Source organism: Poromitra crassiceps (genome assembly GCF_964638095.1).
Source record: "Poromitra crassiceps genome assembly, chromosome: 9".
In the NCBI taxonomy this organism is placed as follows: Eukaryota; Metazoa; Chordata; class Actinopteri; order Beryciformes; family Melamphaidae; genus Poromitra; species Poromitra crassiceps.
Genome location: NC_139630.1, coordinates 48,793,527 through 48,806,026, shown reverse-complemented (window position 1 = coordinate 48,806,026; position 12,500 = coordinate 48,793,527). Strand labels below are relative to the sequence as shown.

Sequence of the window (12,500 nt, the reverse complement as noted above, 5' to 3'; positions counted from 1 at the left end):
AACACGCCATCACTCACTTCCTCACCCAGATGCCTGGCCTCACTAGACTTGCTGTTTCCAATGAAAGCATTGTGTTAAGTGCACACAAGGACCTTTGCTGTTGCACTGACAGTAAACGCTGAAAAATAATGTTGTGTTCTGTGCTACTTTATCGTTTCCTGTTGGGAAACTCTCTTCTCTCTTACTCCTTGTAGTGCAGGGTCATTCACAGATCAGCAACCCTGGAGCTGGTTGGCGTTTACTGTGTTGCTCAAGGACACTTCAGCAGAGTGGATGCTTGCCAACGCGGCGGGGCCTTGAACCCAGATCACCCGGTTGAAGGGCGGTCTCTGTAACCGCGAGGCCACCTTGCCAAAACCAGGGCTTCCCGGACCCGGAGGGGTCCCGGACCCGGAAGGGTCCCAGTCAAGCCCAGAGCAAAAGGAAGCCCATGTCACCCCATTCTCAATTAAATTGGAAAACCTTTTATTGACATAATCATTTACTTATTCGATCTACATAAAGCCTCTCCCAGGGGGATGGATGGAAACAAAAAGACAAGAGGCAGAGATTATGTGCGTTTAATCCCTGGAAATCGGTCCCATTGAGAAATGCTTGATTCACGTTGGCATTTCCACTGGCAGGGGCCAGCGTTCCTCCATGTCTCAAAGGGCTGCGGTCTGCTAAACGAAAGCAGCTTTGCCTCTCTAAAGCCGCCACTCATGTCCTTCAGATATTCCAGGAAATAATAAAAAAGACATTCTCCATCCTTCTGGCTTGTTCCTAAACTGAATAAAAGACAAACACACTGGAAGTGCCCCTGCTACCATTATGTTCAGTGTGACCGCACAGTACAAGTGCACCATGCAAGTTCAAAACAAAACAAAACAAAGTTTTGTTATTCTTGGATATTAGAAAAGAGTCAAATGTTTCGAGCGTGGATGGTTTAAGCTTCATATTTACATAGCGGTGATGGTAGCCTGAAGCTGTGGCTTCCAAAGTGGGGGTCTATAAACCAGCACGGGTGCTTAATGCATCCCCAGAGGGGGGCAGGTGATGAGGAACACTTTCATTTCAGTGTTATTTCATTTGTTAGAAGTTAGCAGCACAACGATAACAACCGGATATATAAGAATGCCTTTTCTTATTTAGGGGTTTCACTCTGTCCACTGTGTGAGATCATATCAATAAAAACAACAAGAAGAAAAATCACTTCACACTGCGGCCCCACTCCCTGGCCTGACTCTCTTCCATCTAACTGGGGATAGCTGATATTAGAAAGTTTTAAAAGTCTAGAGAAGCAGGCGAGAGAAGCCACTTCAAATCTTGTAGACTGACTGGGAAAATCGAGGCGGAGAGAATGAACAAACAAACGAATGAGAAAAGCGAGTCACGATGCTATTGAGCAAGGCACTTAGTAGAGGAGTGTGATTGCACTGGACAGCTCCCATCTCGGAGTGTGTTTAACTAAATGAGTGTGTGCCTCGACCGAATTGTTAAATCCGCCCCCCCCTCCTGTCCTGCTGCGTCTGGGTCCCTCTCGTCTCACCTGCTCATGCTTGGTGAGGCGTGTTTTGTTGTGGATGTCGGAGGAGACCAGGTTGAACTGGTGCTTCTCAGCCAGTATCCTCAGCAGGATCACCACCGTCCGGCTGCCACACTTGCCCACACGGTTGTACACCACCTGGCTGGGGAACGGCAGAACCTGGCAGAGCAAGACAGTGAGTAAACTGTGTTAGGAGGACACAAAGTAGGCAAACCGAAGCGCTCAATGAGTTTCTATTCGCACTATTCTCACTGGTGTTATGGAGCATATTGTCATTTATAACTGCCTGCTATTTATTGTACTGATTTGTGTTCTATCAGTCTCTCCGACGTGTTTTAAAGCAGCAATCCTCAGTCCAAAACAAATATGCCTCCAGGGTAGTGTGGTTCTCAACGTGGGGTCCAAGAACTCCTTGAGGGGGTTTCAGGAGGTCGCAGCAAACTGATGAATTGTTAAACTTCACCATTATTTCATTTACAAGAAGTCAACACAATTATAGAATGTTGAAGAATGATTGGTTTGATCATAGTTTCTTGGTTATCTCTCTAACTACAATACAGATACAGATAGAATTCTGAACAAAGTCATGTCTAAGAATGCAAATATTCTCAGATTTGGGTCTGAGAGAAAACAATAAGGAAAACATAGAAAGTGGGGAAAGTGGCAGGGTACAAAGGAGGAGACACAAATTGACAAAAAAGTGAGGAAATGCATCACACACTCGCTGGAGTGTTGACCTCCATTCTCTTCCCTCTCTCTCGCTCTTGACCTCTGACCTCTGTTTCTCACATCTATTCTCCACGGGACTGCACTCAATCAAGCCCACGGTGTATTCCCATTTGGCTGAGAAACTCTACAAACACCTCTCACGTACGCACGCGCACACACACACGCGCGAGCGCGCCCACGCGCATGCCCACGCGCACGCACACGCACACACACACACACACACACACACACACACACACACACACACACACACGTGCGCACGCATGCATACACACCGCAGTACACACCTCATGACTCACTGGCCAATTAAGCAAGTAGCATGATTCAGAGATTTCCAAAGTAGTGAGCAATGAGCACATGAAACGTTGGCTTCCTTTGAAAAGCGGCCTGATCATCTTTGCTGGTCTTCGGGGTCAGAAGAGGCGGAAGTGGAGGATGTGTACGGACACGCGTATGGGACAGGGTTAGGGTTAGAAGTGGAGGATGTGTAGGGACACGCGTATGGGACAGGGTTAGGGTTAGAAGTGGAGGATGTGTAGGGACACGCGTATGGGACAGGGTTAGGGTTAGAAGTGGAGGATAGGGACACGCGTACAGGGTTAGGGTTAGAAGTGGAGGCTGTGTAGGGACACGCGTATGGGACAGGGTTAGGGTTAGAAGTGGAGGCTGTGTAGGGACACGCGTATGGGACAGGGTTAGGGTTAGAAGTGGAGGCTGTGTAGGGACACGCGTATGGGACAGGGTTAGGGTTAGAAGTGGAGGCTGTGTAGGGACACGCGTATGGGACAGGGTTAGGGTTAGAAGTGGAGGATGTGTAGGGACACGCGTATGGGACAGGGTTAGGGTTAGAAGTGGAGGCTGTGTAGGGACACGCGTATGGGACAGGGTTAGGGTTAGAAGTGGAGGATGTGTAGGGACACGCGTATGGGACAGGGTTAGGGTTAGAAGTGGAGGATGTGTAGGGACACGCGTATGGGACAGGGTTAGGGTTAGAAGTGGAGGCTGTGTAGGGGACACGCGTATGGGACAGGGTTAGGGTTAGAAGTGGAGGCTGTGTAGGGACACGCGTATGGGACAGGGTTAGGGTTAGAAGTGGAGGATGTGTAGGGACACGCGTATGGGACAGGGTTAGGGTTAGAAGTGGAGGCTGTGTAGGGGACACGCGTATGGGACAGGGTTAGGGTTAGAAGTGGAGGCTGTGTAGGGACACGCGTATGGGACAGGGTTAGGGTTAGAAGTGGAGGCTGTGTAGGGACACGCGTATGGGACAGGGTTAGGGTTAGAAGTGGAGGCTGTGTAGGGGACACGCGTATGGGATGGGACAGGGTTAGGGTTAGAAGTGGAGGATGTGTAGGGACACGCGTATGGGACAGGGTTAGGGTTAGAAGTGGAGGCTGTGTAGGGACACGCGTATGGGACAGGGTTAGGGTTAGAAGTGGAGGCTGTGTAGGGACACGCGTATGGGACAGGGTTAGGGTTAGAAGTGGAGGCTGTGTAGGGGACACGCGTATGGGACAGGGTTAGGGTTAGAAGTGGAGGCTGTGTAGGGACACGCGTATGGGACAGGGTTAGGGTTAGAAGTGGAGGCTGTGTAGGGACACGCGTATGGGACAGGGTTAGGGTTAGAAGTGGAGGATGTGTAGGGACACGCGTATGGGACAGGGTTAGGGTTAGAAGTGGAGGCTGTGTAGGGACACGCGTATGGGACAGGGTTAGGGTTAGAAGTGGAGGCTGTGTAGGGGACACGCGTATGGGATGGGACAGGGTTAGGGTTAGAAGTGGAGGATGTGTAGGGACACGCGTATGGGACAGGGTTAGGGTTAGAAGTGGAGGATGTGTAGGGACACGCGTATGGGACAGGGTTAGGGTTAGAAGTGGAGGCTGTGTAGGGACACGCGTATGGGACAGGGTTAGGGTTAGAAGTGGAGGCTGTGTAGGGACACGCGTATGGGACAGGGTTAGGGTTAGAAGTGGAGGCTGTGTAGGGGACACGCGTATGGGACAGGGTTAGGGTTAGAAGTGGAGGCTGTGTAGGGACACGCGTACGGGACAGGGTTAGGGTTAGAAGTGGAGGCTGTGTAGGGACACGCGTATGGGACAGGGTTAGGGTTAGAAGTGGAGGCTGTGTAGGGGACACGCATATGGGACAGGGTTAGGGTTAGAAGTGGAGGCTGTGTAGGGGACACGCGTATGGTACAGGGTTAGGCCTTGGCCACACTGATCCGTCAGAAAATGGACAGAACGGATAGACGGATAGATTTAAGTCCGTTGCATGTACAAGTAACCTACTTGTACAGCAGGTGGCGGTAAGCACCTTGAAGGTGTCAGCGACCCGCCTATAAACCGAGAGAAGAAGAAAGCTGGCGTCAGCTAGCTGTTAGCTCTGTGCGCTACGTTACTTATGTGGCAATAAAATGCCACTGAATGACCAGATTAGATGGTGAAATCAGACGGTGACACTGGCTATCACGTTGTACAACAGCGGGATGGTGTACACAGCATTAATTATAGCCTCCTTCACCGCCTCGGCCGCCATCTTCTTTGAAAAGTTGAAACAAATCTCGGAACGCCTCCTCTCGAGACCTCGACTCTGATTGGCTAAACGGACCGTGACTATCCGACCATCTGACCATCCGATACGTCCATCCAGAAAAAGTTCATCCCTCTTCAACTTTCTGTCCATCAAAACGTATGCAAATTTTCTGGATACGTACGCTTCTGAGTGCTCCACGGACAGTTGGACAGCTGTCATTGAAAATGAATGGAAGTGAACAGAGAAATGAACGCACACGGACAGACACCACGGATCAGTGTGGCCAAGGCCTTAGGGTTAGAAGTGGAGGATGTGTAGGGACACGCGTACGGGACACGAGACTCATTTTAGCACGAGGGCAGCAAGAATGCACCCATCTGACAATCACCCCGCAAGGGCCTGCAAGGTTTACACAAGGGGCCCCTTAAAGAGTGAAGCGCGTTTGCCGACGAGAGTAAGAAAGAAACGACAGGGGGGGGGGGGGGGGGGGGGGTTAAAGGACTTAAAGGAAGAGCCAGAGGGAGGGGGTAGACACTAGACAGGTCATCCAAAAGACATCTAGGAGATACAGTAGCTAGTAGATTTCCCTTCTCAGCTGATAGAGACCTCCAGCGATACACAGAGACAGAGCATAGTGATCTGTGTTGCCTGTAAAACTTTTCCCCTCCTCACTTCAGACGACGTTTTTTGTGTGAATCAAATAGGGGGAGGAAAACACGCCGGTGGTAAATTCTTGTCGGCATTCTCGGTCTGGAATGGTGATTGTGCTTTCCCAGAGGGGGATTCTGCATTTCTGACAGACAGTGCTGCTGGAGATGATCCTGACTGACTGGCTGGCTGGCTGGCTGACTGCTTTAATTGTTAGCTGGTTTACTGACTGATAACTGGCTGATTGACTGACTGACTAGTTGATTGGCTAGTTGGTTTGCTGGTTGGTTGGTTGGTTGGTTGGCTGACTGACTTATAATTGGCTGGTTTGATGACTGAATAGCTCACTGGCCGATTGATTGGCTGACTAGCTATTTAATTACAGTAGTTGCCTGACTGATTGGCTGACTGGCTATTTTATTACAGTAGTTACCTGAATGATTGGCTGCTTGATTTACAGTACTGGCTGACTGACAGGTTGATTAACTGACTATTCGAACGTCCCAGGGTTAGTGGGCTGGTGCTTGACCTTCCAACAACCGATATCTTCTGTGTGTGTGTGTGTGTGTGTGTGTGTGTGTGTGTGTGTGTGTGTGTGTGTGTGAGAGAGAGAGAGAGACACACATGAAATTAACCCGTTGTTTGCTATTGTTCACCTCTGTTAAGTCTTAATTAACAGGGGGGCACGGTGGCACAGTGGAAGCGCTGTCCCCTCACAGCAAGAAGGTCCTGAATTCGATTCCCACCTCGGATGCTGTGGGTGCTGAGGGTGTGTCCCCATTCCCATGTCCTCAACAGGCAACAGCCAGCTGCTTGGGGCCCCAGTCCGTTACCGCTTCATTCACACAGACAACCTACGCCTTGCCTTGCCTCAACCCACGCCTACGCCGAGCTGGGCGTGAACCTGTTACACGCTTTTGCGATCACACCGCACGCCTTTTGCACGCCGAACCTGGAGCCGAGTCACAAGCGCCTCTCCTCTCTCCCGACTGTATTTTTTCACGTGTTGTCCAGAATTGTCATGGGTAGCCTCTAGGTAAAATAAATCGGATATATTTAATGTTCTATTGATGCTGGATATGTATAACCAGGTCTGACTATAGTCGGACATTTTAGAGAGGTGATCTTGCAAGAATAGGCTATGTGCTGGCAGCCTGGCACAACAACATTGTCCATCTTGCTTCTTCGGTCGCTATTCTCTCTCATGAAGATTTGTTTGCCGACGGGGAGAAAGCCCCACGTGATAGCCACCCGTCAATCTCTCTGTCTCTCTGCTCAACATGTTGTAGTAACTCCATTTTATTTTGAAATTCAGTTGACTTTGCAATTTCCGACGGATATTGTGCGTTTTTCTTTCATGGCTTGACAGAAGAAGCCTGCCTGCACGCGCCTTGTCGGCTTCAAAATAGAACTCACGCCTATTCGATAAAATCGGCAAGGCACAGGCAAGGCGTGGGTACACGTAGGGTTCACGCTCAGGCGGCCGGTGTACACAGCCTCGTTGACTAAAACGGACGCCTATTAAAAAGCGTGGGTAAAGGCAAGGCATAGGCAAGGCTTGGGTCGTCGGTGTGAAACCAGCCTTAGGGCCCCCCAAGGGCTGACAAGCTTAACTCCTCAGCAGTGACCACAAACTCCTTTCCATTAAACAACCAACAGACAATTTGCAATGGCATTGAAACCTCCCTAAAGGGGCTCCATGTCAGCCTGGACGATTTTGAATGACGTGAATTCACTTTTTTTTTCCTTTTCAATTCAAGAGAAGGTATGTGACTCATTCTCATCAAACTTGCATGATTCACATATTCTCTTGAATTGAAAGTGAATGAAGGAAATGATGAAGTTAGCTGGAAGTCAGAACGAAAGAGAAAAAAGAGGATGTGGAAAAAAGCAAGTGGAGCAGATACTGATTAGGCAGATAACTGAATGCTGTGATTTTAGTATAGCTTATGAGGAGATACTTGAATAAATTCAACTAGCAATAGTGTCACATTTTTTTGTTTGTTTTTGTTGTTAGTTAACCTGGGTAAGCTAATAGTTAAGCTATGAATTGCTATGAAAGCAGGGCACACAATTTGCACCAGTCACCACTCACCAGCCAAATGCTGGTAAAATATAAATGTGCAAGTGGCTGGTAGGTAGATTTGCTTCACTCACCACCAGCCAAAAACAAACAACAATGCTAATCCATTGAGTGGCTGGTAACATTTGAACATTCACTAGACATTTGGCTGGTGGACAAAAAAGTTAACTTTGCACCATGCATGAAAGTTATGAATAGGCTAATAAAATACGTCCTAGGAACTTGAAGAATTCTAATGATAATATTGATGTATTTTTCATTGGTGTCAGGTTATTAATAAAATTATGGTGATGAGGTTGGAGGGGCCCCCGGGAAATTTTTGCCTAGGGCCCCTATAGACTCTAGCATCGCCACTGCCTACAGCCCAGGTGGAGTCGTCAAAAAGGGCCTTTCTGTGTGGAGTTTACGGGTTCTCCCCGTGCTCCCCTGGGGTTTCCTCCAGATAGGAACCACACGCTAAAAAAAAACTTGTAAAAAAATCAACTAGAGCTGCTCGATTATGGCAAAGATCATAATCACGATTATTTAACGCGATTACTCATCGACTTTGGCAACATCATGCATTTATTGAACTTGAAAAAATCTTGTCCTTTTTAATAAAGGATTTCTTTGAAATTGAAATATAATTGAACTGAATAACAAAGAAAGACATGAAGGGTTAGGGTTAGTGTTTCTTTGTGTTGTGGTGATGGCGACAAGGCCATTTCTTGGTCATGTCACTTTACCGTTGTGGTTGCAATGTCATTGTGTTGTTTGTGTATTATTGTGGTGGTGTGGTGTTTGTGCTGGGTTTGTATGGTGATGATGGCAACACTGACAGTGACATTTGCAATGCCAAGATGCTCGGTTATTGTTGCCTTGTCTTGTTTTCATAATTGTGGGAAGCCAAAAATGTAATAGAGATTAAAATTTGATTAATTGCACAGCCATATAATCAACCCTCTCTGGCTCTGATGCTCCAGAGACAGTACATTTTCCATAGCGGAATGCTCAGTGTGGCCAGGCACGCACGCACGCACGCGCGCGCACGCACGCACACACACACACACACACACACACACACACACACACACACACACACACACACACACGGACATGGACACACACACACACACACACACACACACACACACACGGACACACACACACACACACACACACACACACACACACACACACACACACACACACACACACACACACGGACACACACACACACACACCCACACACATTGATTTTGTCCCCTCTTCTCCTCAGCAGCAGTCCCGCCCAAGCACAGGCTCAGTAGAAAGTGCCAGGGCCTCTGACTGTTTGCCAGAGCCCAGAGAAAACAGAGAGCGAGAAAGTAACAACAGGATGGAGACAGAGAGAGAGGGAGAGAGATGGAGAGAAGGAACGGCTTGGAAGAGAGAGGCGGAGAAAGAATGTGCGGAGTGTCCGATTGAGGGCAGAGCGTGGCTCCATCGATGAATCACAGCTTCTCACAGTCAGGAAGTCATCAGAGATTACACCCGTTCGGGACGAGGTGGAAGCAAAACACATTTAATGTGTGTGCAGATTGGCCCCAGGATGAAAGAGCGCGGGCTGCAAAAACAATTCCTGGTGATAGCAGTGCTTATACAAGTTCTGTTGACAGGCATGCTTCAACCAGTTTCACCTAAAAACACGTGGAAATATCACACCACATACACCCAAAACAAGGCGGCATGCTAGATATTGTAGATAAGAAGGCTGATGGAATGTTTAACTTGACATTTAGGCCCATAGATAGAATACAGAATTTGGAGATGGCGGAGCTTCTTAAAAAAATAAAATAAAAAAGGGAGAGTCACCTAATGGCAGCAATTTGCTGGGAAAAGATTGAGAGCCGATAGAGGATGGTTCTCTTGGACAGAAATGTGACATTCCTCAGACGTTTTGCCAAGTAACCCGCAGCAGACCTCTGGGCTTATCACAGTAATGAAGCTGATGAAATCCATGCCGTGTTTTGCAGAACACACTGATATGATGACAAATGACTGTCAGGCGTGTAATAGGCTAGTCTGGTGTTGTATAAAATGGAATAATAACACGAGAAGATGCCAGAAGACAACTCAAAATGTTTTCTGGGGTCTGTCTGTGTCCGAGTCTCCTGCTGGCACCGACCGACGCGCCACTAAAAGCTCCACCTTTCCGTTTGTGCTATTGTCTTTGCCGCTCTGCCCAGCTCAGCTTTCTGCTGCTGCACACACCATCAAAGATGTCTGCAGCGTCTGGCAGAGAGGCATTCTGTCAATACTCAGTCCGACTCTGTGTTATGTAAGCAGGTTGTTTTTTCACCGTGTCTGGTCTGGGCTCTCCCACTCCCAGGAGTCAAGCTGTTGTTTTGTGGTATTTACAGCTCCGAGTCCGATGCTGGCAATCCAATATCCAGCAGCCACGCAGCAGATGAGGAGACCTGCACCTCGCCTCTCTCCCACGCTCTCTAAAAGTCCACCACTTTACCCCCTCTTCTCAATCTGCTGGGTTTTCTTCTGCCCTGCCCACACACACATTCTCACACACCCCAAACATCCTTCAGAATGTACCATGCTCTATTTGATCGTGCCGAATTCAATGAGGAACTTCCCAGATGATGGTGTTGTAGAATGGAATGTAACAGTCAAAAGGTAAACAGTGAACCACTTGAAGAAAATCACTTGACATCAAAAGATTGAGCCAGGAGTCAGAAGTCATCTTAAATGATGTATTAACATATATCTTGGCCAAGAGATGCACTCTTGTATATTCACGAATCGATACACAGGCTTACATACAATGACAACAGAAAATCAAACATACTTATAGGCTAGGACACACATCAGATGACATCTGTCTTGACCACATTTGAAGGCTACTCTGCAGACAGCCTCTCTGTTATTCTGGCCCTGTAGAGGGCATAGTGACACGGTGAGAGGGCACAGTGTGAGATAGAGAGGAGCTACAAATGTAATCTACAGGTTATCTGAATATGGCGTCTGTCTGTCTATGTATGTATAATAACTATGTGTAACTTAAATGAAAATGTATATGAATACATTAACTAGTGATTGTCCAAATAAAGGCTAATTTAAAGTTGACCTATCAGCCGGTAAATTCAATTCAGATATCACAGAGGTTGCACAATGACGGCACGGCTACCCACTTTCTGCAGAGTTCTGCTGGGTGGTTTGGCCTGCGATCTGTAATCGTCTAACAGCCAGTTGGAGGACGTGTCCGAGGCCTGCCAAAATATGAGGACAATCGCACTCCCACTCATCAATCTTTCTGCTGTAGTTCCTGGAAAGCATGCGGCGGTACCTGCGCTTTCCCATGGGGAGATGGTTTGAGTTAGCCGCGGGGCTGAGAGTTCAACGCTCTCGGCTGTCACCGAGCCGCGCCTCCCACGCTGAGTGGAGAACAGCGTGTCGAGGTTTCACTCGGGGCACGTTGGAGACTCTCAGCACTTCCTGTTATTAAAGATCCTTGAACTCATCTCTGCTCCCACCCGGAGTGAGAGAGAGAGAGACAAAGAGAGAGAGAGAGGTGGAGAGAGGGGAGACACGCCGCTCTAACTGGCTGCGACAGCCACCGAGGTTTCCATCGAAGTATGTTTACGTGCATTATGATGCATCGAATTACAACGGCGGAGTGGAAACCGCACGTTTTAGATGAAAAATTCTCTCGGCGCGGCAGAAAAGTTTTGCGCTCGCTGGACGGGGAAAAGTTGATCAATGAAGAAATGATGTGATGAAGAGACAGGGAAAGTGACATTAGTCATTTGTCTCGTTGCCATGCACTGTACAAGGTGCCTGGCTGTCATCATGGCTGAATGGACATTTGTTGGTGGTGGATTAGAATATTAACCAAGTCCATTTCTTTGTTTTCATCTTCGGACAGCATGAAATATGGCCGACGTTATCTGACACCAAGGAACAATCACAATGTCTAACACGTTTTCTGAGGCAGGCCTATTTATTTGCTTCAACCCGGCTGATGGAAATGCCCCAAATTTGCTTTTTATTTGACATTCCAAAATTTGCTCAAAATTGGCTTGACAGCTGGATGGAAAACATCTTATTGTAACGGTAGCCAGCAGGTAGTGTTGTGCAGTGAGTAAACCTCACTCCCAGAGACCTTAAGAGACGCTCTATAGCGACAGATGCTAGAGCGTCTTCAGGTCTTAGCCTCCTTGCTAGAACGTGTTCAGGTCTTAGCCTCCTTGCTAGAGCATCTTAGCCTCCTTGCTAGAGCGTCTTAGCCTCCTTGCTAGAACGTGTTCAGGTCTTAGCCTCCTTGCTAGAGCATCTTAGCCTCCTTGCTAGAGCGTCTTAGCCTCCTTGCTAGAACGTCTTAGCCTCCTTGCTAGAGCATCTTAGCCTCCTTGCTAGAGCATCTTAGCCTCCTTGCTAGAGCGTCTTAGCCTCCTTGCTAGAACGTGTTCAGGTCTTAGCCTCCTTGCTAGAGCATCTTAGCCTCCTTGCTAGAGCATCTTAGCCTCCTTGCTAGAGCATCTTAGCCTCCTTGCTAGAGCGTCTTAGCCTCCTTGCTAGAGCGTCTTAGCCTCCTTGCTAGAGCGTCTTAGCCTCCTTGCTAGAGCATCTTAGCCTCCTTAGCTGCAGGGGGGACTACACAACGTGGATTATAATATGACGTCGCCTAGAGAATTTCTCCAAATGGAACAGAGCCTATAGATAGAAGCCATAAACTGCTCTATTAAAGCTGTATCCTAAATCTAATATTAGACAGAAGAATGCTCGCCTATATAACAATATTTAGAAACACAGCCACGTGTGTAAAAATGCGGAGGAAGACATTCTTGTCATGCTTCCTCACACATAAAGACCCATAACTCTATTCCGAGAGCCGTCTGGTTTTTCCATAGGCTTTCATTCACGCCGGGGCCTGAACACAATTTCTAATCTTCCCCAAACAAAACGTCTTGACATTAAACAGGAGGTCTGCCGCCGCGTGCGTGTCGTAA

General features: G+C 48.0%; 1 protein-coding gene across 2 annotated transcripts in view; it reads right to left on the bottom strand.

Moving 5' to 3' along the window:
- usta (uronyl 2-sulfotransferase a) overlaps positions 1 to 12,500 on the bottom strand; it is an 82,668-nt gene that overhangs the window by 22,853 nt on the left and 47,315 nt on the right. For both annotated transcript variants that reach the window (XM_083643233.1, XM_083643234.1), the window contains one exon: positions 1,529 to 1,684. In XM_083643233.1, the coding sequence (XP_083499359.1) occupies positions 1,529 to 1,684 (156 nt within the window). The remainder of the gene's footprint in view (positions 1 to 1,528; positions 1,685 to 12,500) is intronic.